The 14,329-nt window shown below is 40.8% G+C and overlaps 1 protein-coding gene across 2 annotated transcripts in view; it reads left to right on the plus strand.

Moving 5' to 3' along the window:
- PRIM2 (DNA primase subunit 2) overlaps positions 1–14,329 on the plus strand; it is a 132,664-nt gene that overhangs the window by 75,974 nt on the left and 42,361 nt on the right. For both annotated transcript variants that reach the window (XM_076335444.1, XM_076335445.1), the window contains 2 exons: positions 4,471–4,543; positions 5,664–5,849. In XM_076335444.1, the coding sequence (XP_076191559.1) occupies positions 4,471–4,543; positions 5,664–5,849 (259 nt within the window). The remainder of the gene's footprint in view (positions 1–4,470; positions 4,544–5,663; positions 5,850–14,329) is intronic.

A 14,329-nucleotide genomic window follows, 5' to 3' on the forward strand; every position in this document is an offset into this window, starting at 1 on the left:
TAATGTTGGCAGCAGTCCCACTTAAAGTGAGGTGTGGGACTAAATGGTCTTCTAACATCCTTTACAACCAACATTTATATGATTCTATTAATTCTGTCTTCAAATGATAGTTCATAAGGTTGATACAGAAACCAAGTGTTTTGCAAGACTGGATTTTTTTAATGGATAACACAATACTCATGCAGACATGTTCACCCTCCTTCTCACTTATGCTCATCTCACAAGCAAGTAAAGAAGAATGAACGCCTTAATAGATTGGTGTCATTTACTATCCTCAACATCTACAAAGTGCCCTTCATATCCTCACTAAATCTCATGATATACTAACACATCTGTGAATAATACAATATTTATCACAAAGGTCCTACAGCTGGTTATTTGAAAGACATAGATCCCATTCTTGGAGACATTGATGTAGTGGAGGTTTCTTCTTGGTCAACGGCAGTGTGAATGTATGTATTGATCTTTAATTGCAAGATACGTTTAGAAAACTTTCGATAACTAAGATTTTGGATTGTAGAAAAACAGGTTTTGAGTGATTTGAGAGAGACAGGAACTTATATATGAAGGTAAAATAAAACTGGTTTATAAGTGAAAAGTGAAGACATTGTTGCTTGCATTCCAGTAAACCACAAAAAGAAATTATGAAGAACTATAGATATTTCTAGGTGAGTAAGAAGCTTGATCAGGAAGTAACCTCAGAACCTATGTGGAATAAAAGAAAGGATGAGTCCAAAACAAGAGCTAAAACTGGAAGCAAAAAATAGGAGAAGAAAGCGAGGGTGATCACAAGCCTGGTTGGTTTGTGTTGTAATGTGTTTTCAAACCAATAGTAGGAAGCTGTTTGGCAAGAAAAAAGGAGGACCATTGTTCATAGAACAAAGGATAGTCTTAATATCTTTTTTTTTTCAAGGTTGTTGAGATTTTTTTAATAGAAATGTAGAGAAAATAATGGCAATCAGTGGAGAAAGCAGTGTGATTTTTCTTGTGATGAAATCAAGGGAGCTGGAGAATCTCTTAACGTAGAAAATCAGAAGACCTGGCACCTAAAATTGCCCACCCAAAAGCTCTAGTCCCTTGAGCTCCTTGGGACAGGTATCCAACAGCTTAGCTGCCAAAGGCCACATGACTAGTGCTGGCCTCTTTATGCCAGCATTGGCCATGCACATTAGCGCCAATCTACCACATGTTCTGGATGGATAAAGCATACTCTTCTTCAGAGCACCACCTTTGAAGGCAGTTTGTAGGGTTCAGCTGTTTGGTGAGTGATGTCGGGTATCAAGAAACTTCGACCTTGCAAAGGTCATATGCTACTTTTTAATGTAAAAATAAGGAAACATTTATGAAAAACTTTTCCTGTTTGCTTACCATGCTGAGAATATTTGAGCTTTTGAGAGTCTGAAAAGTAGAATTTCTTCTTCTCTACCTCACCTCCCCACCCCCGGCATTGAGTTTTCTGTCTTTGCAGTAAAGTTTTCTACCAAGTCCAGATGTAATGGTCAGCAAGATTCAGAGAGTATGTCCTCTTTTTAGCAGTAACTTCTGAAGTCTTATTTTGTTCACTTACTGTACAGGAAAACTCTTGTGTCTTCTCTTTGGACCTCCTCTTCCCAGGGCTTTCTACAGATGCTAGGAAGAAGTGGTTTTCTTTAGCTTAGCAATTTTTTTCAGTATTGGTATGATTCTAGTAAATACTATAGGATACAAGCAGATGATCTAAAGTGATTATGGTAGAGCAGCTTAAGAAGTTACCAGCACTCATTCTGGAATGTGATAACTGACTGAATGGTCATTTTCCTAATTGGTTGTTTTACAAAAAAAAAAGTTGTTGCCTAAGCAACAGCTGTTTTCTGTTGTTCTATGCTTCGATTGCAATATTTTTGGGACTGTGATTTTTGTTTTGTTTGTAGTTTGCCTAAGTAAAGTGATGCAGGTCTGGTTCTACAAGGAGATTTAGATTCTTTAGTAGAGTCAGTAGTAGTAGACATACACAGCTCAAATACTTTTAATTATTTATCCATTGTTGTGTAATAGAAAAAAAATCTATTCAGTACAGTAAGCTCGCCTAGTGCTCCAGTGTGTGCCAGAAATAAGAACTAAAGAATGAATGAATGCACATATAAGTAAACAAACTATTTGTACTGTAATAAAATAAACTCTTAGCTGTATGCTTTTCACACTTTACAGTATTGAAATATCACAAAATAATCTGTAGCACCTAGTATCATCATTTAGCTAAATTCCTTTTTTCTGGAGTTAATCTCTATATGCCTTCAAAAGATTTAAGAAATGATCTTTGTAAGTTAGTTGCAAAATCCCTCTTGCACAAAGAAATTTGTTCTTACCCAGACTTTGCAACCTGATTTTTGGACCAATATGCCGTATCCAAAACCCCTGTTTGCTTTATTGCCTGCTGTACTGTCAACTCTTGAGTTTGGTTGAGTTCTGCTTAAAGCATTGCTCTTGGCCTATTCTGCAGCCCTGCATATATCCTCATTCAAGAAGTCTATATATTTAAAAGTAAAAGCTGGGCATTAGATGCTTGTATTTGATTTGAAATTACTTTGGTGACAATGTCTAAGTGACTGTCTCTGCTGTAGTATAGGGTTACCTGAACTTAGCTCAGGTATCAGAATTAGCTTCGTTGCAGTATGAATGAAAGATGAGGCAGCACACGCAAAGTCCTGTGCTATTTTGGCTAGACAGCTACTGTCAGGAGTTAACGTGTTTGTATGTTAGTACTGCAGTAAAAGCCTTCCCAGCTTTTTATTGGTACACTTAAGTAGTTTTTGAGTTTTTACTTTTCCTCCACGGTAGAGGAAGAATCACTAGGTCATAGTGATACATCAGGTTTTTTGTCTGTTTGTTTGTGTTTTTAAAATACTACACAAGTAGCAAAGTAGAAGAGGTTCTTGATTACTGGAAGAAAGCAAAAGTGAACCCTGCCTTCACAAAGAGTAAGGAGAAGAATCCATGGAACTATAGGCTGGTCAGCCTCATCTCAGTTCCAGACATATGAAGGACAAGAAGGTGATCATGGGTGGTCAGCATGGATTTGTGAATCGGAAATTATGCTTGACGAACCTCATAGCTGGTCATTTTATCATAGAAGGCTCAACAGATGGGGGGAAGGCAGTGGATGTTGTTTATCTTGACTTTAGCAAGGTTTTTGACACTGTTTCTTTTAACATCCTCATCGACAACTGATGAAGTATGGGCTAGGTAAACGGGCAGTGAGGTGGACTGAAAACTGGCTGAAGTGCTGTGCTCAAAGGTTTGTGATCGGAGGCATTAAGACCAGCTGGAGGCCAATCACTAGCGGCGTACCTCAGGGATTGATACTGGGTCCTATATTGTTTAGCTTCTTCTTTAATGTCTGAGGTGATGGGACAGAGTGTGCACTCAGCAAGTCTCAAATGATACAAAACTGAGAGGAATGGTTTACACCAGATGGGTGTGCTGCCTTTCAGGTGGACTTGGACAGTCTGAAGAAATGGGCTGACAGGAACCCTGTGAAGTCCAACAAAGGGAAATACCAAGCTTTGCATCTGAGGAGGAATAACCCCATGTACCACTATAGGCTGAGGGCTGAACAGCTGTGAAACAGGGTTGCAGAAGAGGACCTTGGGGTCCTGGTGGACAGCAAGCTAACTTTGAGTGTACCCTTGAAGCAAAGAAAGCTAACAGTCTCTTGGGTGGCACTAGGAAGAGCACTCCCAGCAGGTCGAGGGCGGTGATCTTTCCCCTCTACTCAGCCAGGTGAGGCCACATCTGGAGGGCTCTGTCCGATCCTGGGCTCCCCAGTACATATGAGGAGAGGCTGAGAGAGCTGAGACTGTTCAGCGTGGAGGAGATAAATTTCAGGAGGGTGAGTGTGTGAATCTTACCAGGACTTATAAATAGGTGTCTGATAAGGGGGAGTAAAGAAGACAGAGCGAGACTCTTCTCAGTGGTATCCAGTGATAGGCCAGGAAGCAATGGGCATAAACTGATATACAGGAAATTCCACTTAAACATAAGAAAACACTTTTCTACTGCCAGGGTGGTCAAACACTGGAACAGGTTCCTCAGAAGGTTATGGAGTCTCTGTCCTTGGAGATGCTCGAAACTCAGCTTGATGAGATGCTAAGCAACCTGCTGTAGTTAACTCTGTTTTGAGCAGGGGGTTGGACTAGATGATCTTCAGAGGTCTCTCTCAACCTCAACAGTAGCGTGATCCTATGATCTGAATTCTGAATGACCCTTCACCACTTCCTTCAGATAAAGGGAGGGAGGGTTTCTTTACCATGTTGACTCTAACGTTGGTTTTATAAATCTTAATCACTTACATAACTGTCAAATACATTCTTAGTTTTGCCTGATAGAAAATATTTGCGGACCTTAATTGGTAAAATAATTTCTTTCTAAATTTGTAAAACATTTTTTTTGAACAGTTTTAAATGATGCTGTACTGTTTGCTTTGTTTTTCAGCCATTCTTACATTGGCCCAGATTACAGCGTGCAAAAGAACACTGGAAAAATTTCTCTAGAACAGATCGATACTGTAAGTCCTCTGTGTTTATTGGGTTATATTGTATGCTGATAACGTAACATTTTAAATTCAATTACTCTATGTACAGACAACATATAAAGGCTTTATCTTTTTTTGATTCATATTTGCTTTGTAACTCTTAAGAATTACTTGAATGAAATTGTGATAAAGTTTAAAATGGAGCAGAATTAACTGAAAATGCATCTAATCAGGATTTAGACTGGAGCTATAATGAATTGCTTAATTTGCTGCTTAAGTTTGTGTACTTTCACAAATACCTAACATAATTATAAAGAGTTTAACAAAATTTTCTCATTTAATAATTTTGCAAGCCATGATGTTTAGTTTATGATTATTGCATTGCGATATTAGTCTTTTCAATGCTCTTTTTTTGACTTTTGACTTACAGACGAGTATTTCAAAACAAGGAAGTAAATAAAATGGATTGTAAAACTGCATCAATGGTGCAGAGACAATTAAAAACACATTAAAATTCCTTTATCTGAACTTCAGAAAGAGTTTGTGTTTTCAGTGTCCATCTTAACCATAACAGTGTTCCTTTGGTAGTGAATTTCATGGCATAACTCAGATGTTAAAAATAAAAATGCAAAGCCCAAGTAAGCTTGAATGTTACTTTTTTTTATCTCTGAGATCTTGCTTTGTAAGAAATAGTATTCTTCAGGGGAAAAAACCTGCAGATCAGTTGCGATGGATTTTACTCCTGCTTGTAGTTTTTCAAAGACGGTTTAAAAAAGCCATCCCCTTCTCCAACCCCCCAAAACTCTAACAAAAGTCACCTTGCCATTCCAGAAGCTAAAATAAGGAAGAAGCAAGAAACATTGTAATGGAACTGCGGATATATTTTTCCTGACAGCAATTAAACCTGTGTTACTTTGTAGCTGAAGATAGTCTGATACTACTACCTGTATTACTCTGTTCTTGAGATGGCTATTGGATTTGATGGCTTACAGACACGCTTGTGTTATCATCAGTCCCAAGGTGCTCTGCACATGCGTATCTTTTCTTCCAGCCATTGGCATTTTCAAGTGGAACTAATTAATAATCACAATAAGCATATATCCTACAAATTAAATGATCAGTATGCCTTAAACACAATTTTTTCTCTTGACAGCTTTCTGTGAAATCATTCCCTCTTTGCATGCGCCAGTTGCACAAAGCCCTACGTGATAACCATCATCTCCGTCACGGAGGTCGTATGCAATATGGACTGTTCTTAAAAGGCATCGGCCTGACTCTGGAACAGGCACTGGAATTTTGGAAGAAAGAATTTATCAGAGGAAAAGTAGATGCAGACAAGGTAATTCAACAGATGAAAAATATCTAAATATGTGAATGTGAGGATGTAGTTAATGTGTACATTGTGCTACATATTTTAATAGATGCTTGTTAAAGTAGATAATTTGGCAAAAGGCACAGTAATGTCTTTTAAAGGTGGTTTTTTTTTTTCTCTCTTTTCTTATGATTTTATTCATTTTGTTGGTCATTCTTCTGAAGAATGGGGAAAAAGGGCAAGCCACAAAGAGGCTTTTTATAGATGAGGACTAGAAAAATCTTACTTTACCACTAAATCACTAGGAAACCAATGTCCTTTATGAAATACAGGTACTATGTGACTAAATGAATTCACCAAGCAGGTAAGTGACCACAAACAGTACTATCTGAAAGGCAAGGTTAGCCTTTTTTGTTGGTAATTAAAAAAAAAAATTAATTGGACAGCTGTGTGTGAGGTGAGCTTGCCTTAGCAAATTTACAGTCTAAGAATAAAAGAAGAAACTGGAGGTGAATAAAGATAGAAGAATATGTTCAAGGAAATAGTGAGAAAATGCTGTTCAGTGCAATGGGCAGTATTATGGACATATTAGTCATTGGCCTAATCCTTGCTAATATTTTTGAGAGTATGAGTGAGGAAAGGATAACATACATGTGCTGTGTCTCTGAGAGCATGAAAAATGTAAGCTAATTTTTAGAGGTTTGTAACCTGCTCCTTACCTTGAACAGCCTAGGTAGAATCAAGCAAGCTTCCTCTCTCACCCGTCTCTGCCTGGCCTGTGGTATGTTAGAGCTGATGTTTCAGACCTTATGTCAGTTTTGTTTGGATTGTGATACCTTGCATTTAATATTGTGAAATCTCAGCTTTCCAGAGTACTATGAAGTATTTTGAAGTGTTTGGTAGACAATCTTTTGTTAGCTGTCATGGTTTAACCTCAGTCGACAACTAAGCACCACGCAGCCACTCGCTCACTCCTCCCCCTCCCCCCCAGTGGGATGGGGGAGAGAATTGGAAGAGCACAAGTGAGAAAAACTCATGGGTTGAGATAAAAACAGTTTAATAATTGAAATAAAATGATAATAATAATAATAATATAATAATAATACACAAAGCAAGTGATGCACAGTACAATTGCTCACCACCCGCCGACCGATGCCCAGCCAGTCCCCGAGCAGCGGCCCCAGCTTTCCCCAGTTTATGTACTGAGCATGACGTCACATGGTATGGAATGTCCCTTTGGCCAGTTTGGCTGTGCCCCCCTCCTAGCTTCTTGTGCACCTCCAGCCTTCTCAGTTGGTAGAGCATGGGAAACTAAAAAGTCATAGAATCACAGAATCATTAAGGTTGGAAAAGACCTCTAAGATCATCGAGTCCAACCGACAACCCAACACCACCATGCCCACTAAACCGTGTCCCTAAGCGCCGCATCTACACGTCTTTTAAATACCCCCAGGGATGGTGACTCAACCACTTCCCTGGGCAGCCTGTTCCAATCTTTAACCACTTGATTAAAGTCCTTGGCTAGTGTAAGCATTACCTGGCAACAACTAAAACATGGGTACGTTATCAACTTTGTCCTCATCTTAAATCCAAAACACAGCATTGTCCCAGGTACTAGGAAGGAAATTAACTCTACCCCTGCTGAAACCAGGACATTAGCTTAGGTTCTCTGAGACATGGCTATTTATACAAGATACTGGGTAAAAAGTAATGCTGGCTACAATGAATTATGATACTGATGTCTCTTTCAAGTCCCAGAAGATAGATCAACTGGTCTGCACATCTTTTGGGAAGGGGAAAGGGATTTGAAGGTATGATTTGGATGAGTACCTAAACCTCTGTAAATCTAGCTCCTTAAATGGGATATGATCTAAGAAGAGAGATGTATTTTGTTAAAAAAGAAATCCAAAATGCATTCCCTTACAAAGGTTTCAAGAAAGGATTTGAAGAGAGGTAATAACTTAAATTTTGCAGTTGAATGCCGACTAATTACTAGTTGAATTCAGGAAAATACAGACTTTTCAGCTGCAATTTCCTGTGCTTAAAGGAAATTGAAAGAATAAAAACAAGCTATCAGAAACAATAACAATGTAAATATATACATTTATTATTTCTGTTTTAAAAAAATATTGTGTGAAGAGGTCCGATTCCACCTACTTGTGCTTTGACCCTAGGTGTGTGCACATGTATGAAGACATGTATACACCTTGGATCCTGTTTTCAATCACTTTCTACTATAGCATCTCTCTTGATAGGCTCTAGAAATAAATGAAGTTTTATGATCCTGTGTTTAGCTTCAAAAGTTAGAAAGCATATTTGAATGAAGCAAGGGGTTGTAGTTACTGCATTTTTCACAAGCAGGCTGCTATTTCCATGTAATTTTCATTCTTCTTCTCAAGTTCTAGATAACCAACTTCAGACTGGGGTAAAAAAAGCTGATTTTTCACACCTGTAACTGAAGTCAATGGCCTGTGGTTTTTCACAGTAAAATGTCATATAATGTTTAATGTCCTGAAAAAATGAAGATTAATACAATTCTTATTGGTACTTTCTTCTTTTGAGATTTTTATTTTCTGACACTCATGCGGTTGTTCCTTTCCTGTAGAGCAGAGATAATTATACTGTTTCGTCTTACTGGAGCATTGTGAAGATACATGCATGATACTTGCTAAAGGCTAAGGTTAATTATTCATTACTGACTGTTGTATTGCAAAGAGGGAGTGTTCAATTTGCTGCAAATGGTTATGGTTTCAAAGCTGTGAGTTCACATTTGTCTTTAGTGGCTGCAACATTTATGCCAGTTCTCAATCCTAAGAATTCTTGGCACACAACTTCAGTCTTCAGCAGGAAGGAAGTTACCTTGGACTCATCAGCGGCGCACTGGAGTGCCTACCACCAGGCTAAGCATAGGCACCGAAAAGAACTCCTCCTGTGCTCCGAATCACTGATGTGGACATACCCCAGGGCTCATTGATAACAACACTGTAGAAAAGTTTTTAAGAAACAATATTTTACCTTTAGAGAGGAATCTGTGAAGTTGTGGTTTGCCCCAGCCGGCAACTAAGTACCACCCAGCCGCTTGCTCACTTCCCCCATATTTGGATGGGGGAGAGAATTGGAAGGGTAAAAGTGAGAAAACTCACGGGTTGAGATAAGGACAGTTTAATAGGTAAAGCAAAAGCTGCACACACAAGCAAAGTAAAACAAGGAATTCATTCACTACTTCCCATCAGCAGGCAGGTGTTCAGCCATCTCCAGGAAAGCAGGGCTCCATCACGTGTAATGGTTACTTGGGAAGACAAAACGCCATCACTCCGAACGTCCCCCCCTTCCTTCTTCTTCCCCCAGCTTTATATGCTGAGCATGACATCATATGGTATGGAATATTCATCAGTTGGGGTCAGCTGTCCCGGCTGTGTCCCCTCCCAACTTCTTGTGCACCCCCGGCCTACTCGCTGGTGGGGTGGTGTGAGAAGCAGAAAAGGCCTTGACTCTGTGTAAGCACTGCTCAGCAATAACCAAAACATCCCTGTATTATCAACACTGTTTCCAGCACAAATCCAAAGCAGAGCCCCATACTAGCTACTGTGAAGAAAATTAACTCTATCCCAGCCAAAACCAGCGCAAAAGTATGTGGTAAATGAAGTGTGAAACCGTGAATTTGGGTGTGGGTGTGGGTGGGGAATCAAGTAGTGCCTACAAAGAAAGCACTGAAACTGGTAGAGATGCTCTGTTGGGGGGGGAATGATCAATGGGCGGGGAAGACGACCGGCCTGGCTGAACGGGGAGCTCTTGCTGGGACTCAGGAAAAAAAGGAGAGTTTACCGCTTGTGGAAGAAGGGGCAGGCGACTCAAGAAGAGTACAGGGATCTCGTTAGGTCGTGCAGAGAGGAAATGAGAAAGGCAAAAGCCCAGCTAGAACGCAATCTGGCCGCTGTCGTTAAAGACAACAAAAAAAGTTTTTACAAATATATTAATGACAAGAAGAGAGCCAGGGAGAATCTCCATCCCTTATTGGATGCAAGGGGGAACATTGTCACTGAGGATGAGGAAAAGGCTGAGGTACTCAATGCCTTCTTTGCCTCAGTCTTTAACAGGCAGGTCAGTTATCCTCAGGGTACTCGGCCCCCCGAGCTGGAAGACGGGGACGGCGAGCAGGATGAACCCCCCGTAATCCAGGAGGAAGCAGTCAATGACCTGCTATGCCACCTGGACACTCACAAGTCTATGGGGCCAGATGGGATCCACCCGAGAGTGCTGAGGGAGCTGGCGGAGGTGCTCGCCAAGCCGCTCTCCATCATTTATCAGCAGTCCTGGTTAACGGGGGAGGTCCCGGAAGACTGGAGGCTTGCCAATGTGACGCCCATCCACAAGAAGGGCCGGAAGGAGGATCCGGGGAACTACAGGCCTGTCAGCCTGACCTCGGTGCCGGGGAAGATTATGGAGCGGCTCATCTTGAGGGCGCTCACAAGGCATGAGCGGGACAACCAGGAGATCCGGCCTAGCCAGCACGGGTTCATGAGAGGCAGATCCTGCTTGACCAACCTGATCTCCTTCTATGACCAGGTGACCCGCCTAGTGGATGAGGGAAAGGCTGTGGATGTGGTCTACCTGGACTTCAGCAAGGCCTTTGACACCATCTCCCACAGCATTCTCCTAGAGAAGCTGGCGGCTCACGGCTTAGACAGGTGGACTCTGTGCTGGGTCAAAAACTGGCTGGACGGCCGGGCCCAGAGAGTTGTGGTGAATGGAGTTACATCCAGTTGGCGGCCGGTCACGAGCGGTGTTCCCCAGGGCTCAGTACTGGGGCCGGTCTTGTTTAATATCTTTATTGATGATCTGGATGAGGGGATTGAGTGCACCCTCAGTAAGTTTGCAGACGACACCAAGTTGGGTGGGAGTGTTGATCTGCTCGAGGGTAGGAAGGCTCTGCAGAGGGACCTGGACAGGCTGGATGGATGGGCCCAGGCCAACTGTATGAGGTTCAACAAGGCCAAGTGCCGGGTCCTGCACTTTGGCCACAACAACCCCATGCAGCGCTACAGGCTTGGGGAAGAGTGGCTGGAAAGCTGCCTGGCGGAAAAGGACCTGGGGGTGTTGGTCGACAGCCGGCTGAACATGAGCCGGCAGTGTGCCCAGGCGGCCAAGAAGGCCAATGGCATCCTGGCCTGTATCAGAAATAGTGTGGCCAGCAGGAGTAGGGAAGTGATTGTGCCCCTGTACTCGGCCCTGGTGAGGCCGCACCTCGAATACTGTGTTCAGTTTTGGGCCCCTCACTCCAAGAAGGACGTTGAGGTGCTGGAGCGTGTCCAGAGAAGGGCAACGAGGCTGGTGAAGGGTCTGGAGCACAAGTCTTATGAGGAGCGGCTGAGGGAACTGGGACTGTTCAGCCTGGAGAAAAGGAGGCTGAGGGGAGACCTCATCGCTCTCTACAACTACCTGAAAGGAAGTTGTAGCGAGGTGGGTGTTGGTCTTTTCTCCGAAGCAACTAGCGATAGGACGAGAGGAAATGGCCTCAAGTTGCGGCAGGGGAGGTTTAGATTGGATGTAAGGAAAAATGTCTTTACTGAAAGAGTGGTGAAACATTGGAACAGGCTGCCCAGGGAAGTGGTGGAGTCCCCATCCCTGGAGGTATTTAAAAGACGTGTAGATGAGGTGCTTAGGGACATGGTTTAGTGGGCCTGGTGGTGTTGGGTTGACGGTTGGACTCGATGATCTTAGAGGTCTTTTCCAACCTCAATGATTCTATGATTCTATGATTCTATGTACTGGCATGTTCACAACAGAGACAAATGCAGAGTGCAAAATAAAAGGGTTTTTTCTTTAGGCACTGTAATTAAAAGTACTCTGCAAATTGCTAGGCTAAGAATGCCTAAATGGTAAATTATTGTTGTTCTGATGATAGGATCAACTGTCAAATGGTGGTACATGTGTTATTTCTGACTGAATGGTTATGCCAGTTGGCTTCATAACCTCAGTGTTATTTTAAGGCTGGTTTGTTTTTTCTATAAAAAGTAATCTTACTCTGAACAGATACTAATTCCCATAGATTCTTTCACATCCTGTTCTTGTTGCTTAAAAAATAACTCCCCCTTGCCGCAAGAAAGAAGGGGGTAACTCCAGTATGCTTTTAAAATCCTTGAAACAAGAAAGTAATAAGATGAATCAAGATGAATTAAATTATTATATTACAGTTGTAAAAGTGCTCTGGTAGTTGAAAATAAAATCTTCTTATAGCGGTGATTGTTACTTGGCTGTTACTGTTTTCAGATCTATTTGTATGATGAGTCTGTGTGAAATCGGAGACTTGAAAGGTGATGCGGTGTTTAGAACAAAGGAAAGAATGAAAGCTGGATCAATTTCTTTAAGGCATTATTCAATTACTTCTTTAGCTAATAGCCTGGAATCAAGGTTTTGATACAGATAGATGACTTTAAGGCAACCCATCACTTTCTGCTTTCCTTTGCTACATATATACTTGTGATATATATCCTTTTTCTTAGCAGTATTTGGTGCACAGTGGTGTGAAATGCTGTCTTCTAGTACTCTGATTATTTACCACTTTTTACAGAAGAGACAGTTGCTAGTTGTGTACTTCTGTGTTGAAAAAGAATTCCTTTGATACTGCAATTTGATATTGCACTGATTTTTATTATTGTTGCATATGCTACTGAAGTGCATCTGATAATTGTGCAAGAGTTTTTTGGTTTTGTTTTGTTTGGTTTTTTTTTAAATAAATCTCCAAAACTTAAGTGTTACTATATTTACAAAATTATCCTGATGACAGAACAGCTTTCTTGTCTTTGTGACTTCTTACTGAGAACGAGACATGGCTTTTTAGCCCCTGTGTTCTAGGACTCTTTCCTAGCGGATGTGGTGGCATTCAGGCTAGTGAAGCCTCTTATTCCTCCTGACTTAGTTTTCCAGATCATCTTAGTGTAGTTTAATATGGCTTGTTGTTTTCTGTAGCAGCTGATCACAAGCAGTAATGAGCAGATTGTTTTCTAGTTGTCAGAGGTTCCTGTCTGAGGTATGACTCTTCATCCCTTCCTGCTAGTGAAGGTCCTCATGGCAGACATTTTCCTGGAAGAAGGAGGAGGAAAATTTACTCAGACTTAACCTTGCTCAGGGTCTGTGATTGGTAAAGAAGCAAACCCTTCACAATGAAGCTTTTGAGCTTCAGTTGATTATTAATATATTCTAGATGTTTTTTCCACACATGATGATCATGTATGAAACTGAGGACAGACAACTTTCCAGCCATATACTGCATCAATATGCAAAGGAATACATCTCCTGCTTTGTTAAGAAGTGATGAAACTTTGGGGTGAAGATACATCCCAATGAGATAGTTCCAGTGATTTGATTTCCCTGGCTCTTCCATTTCTTTTCCAGATGATCTTAGGAGGTCCTTGAATCTGGATTCAGGTGTGAGGCTTTACCTTGATTGCAAACAGCTAGTGGTGAATGTCACTACCAGGGCCAGCCAGAAATTCCATGAGGGGGAGCTTGGACTAGAGACCTCCAGAGGTCCTTTCCAGCCTGAATTATCCCATGATTCTGCATACAGGTCTGAATATAGGTAGAAGTACATTTTTGTGAGGGCCAGCCACTAGAGGGAGACAAGATCATAAGGAATAAATAACTATAACGTATAGATGTGAATTAGACATGCCTACGCTATAATGCTTTGTAGGTCTACACAATTATATTATTAAAAACCCCCGTATATTTAAGTGAAAATAGAAATAGGCACTTGATAATCTGCGGGGCAGTGCTTTTAAGCACACACAACTATCCCCAGGGCAATTTATAACGCATGGATGATGTGGTGGTTCTTTAAAACAACCTTAAATCCCCAGGAATATTTTCTTTATCAGTCAGTTGGTTACATTTGGTTTCAGTATTTTACCTTCTCATTTGTTTGAGATTTGGGGGTTGATTTGCAGCTAGATTCTTTTTTTACTTGTCCCCTTTATATTGGGTAATGGTGCCTACTGTTTGGGGAACATATTTTGATTCATAAATCAGAAAAGATCTTTATTCTGTCACATTTTTAATTATAATTCTCTAATTGAATGTAATTTGCTACTTTTATTCTTGAATTATTTAACCTTCACAAATCTGCAGCCTAGAGTGACATGTTGAACAGCAAGCCACAGTATTTGACATCTAAGAGATAAAGATATAAATATAATTGAAATTCCTCTAACATTTTAATCTGTATCTTTTTTTAATTGTACATCAGTAGTACTGTAATGCAAATAGATGGCTAGGCTTGAATTCTCCTGAGATGTATAAAGTCTACTACAGAACTTTAAGAAAATGTTTGCTCTCTTCTAGGATATAAAAAAATGTAATAAAATTGCAGCATGTATTACCTGTAAAATCTTATCCCTGTGAAATCTGTGGAGGTGGAAGACTATGTCGTCGTAACAAAGCATTAATATAGTTAAGCATATTGCCCTTGCTTTCATTGGTTATCAGGGGACACCGTAGTCAAGTTC

Source organism: Aptenodytes patagonicus, chromosome 3 (assembly GCF_965638725.1).
Source record: "Aptenodytes patagonicus chromosome 3, bAptPat1.pri.cur, whole genome shotgun sequence".
NCBI lineage: Eukaryota > Metazoa > Chordata > Aves > Sphenisciformes > Spheniscidae > Aptenodytes > Aptenodytes patagonicus.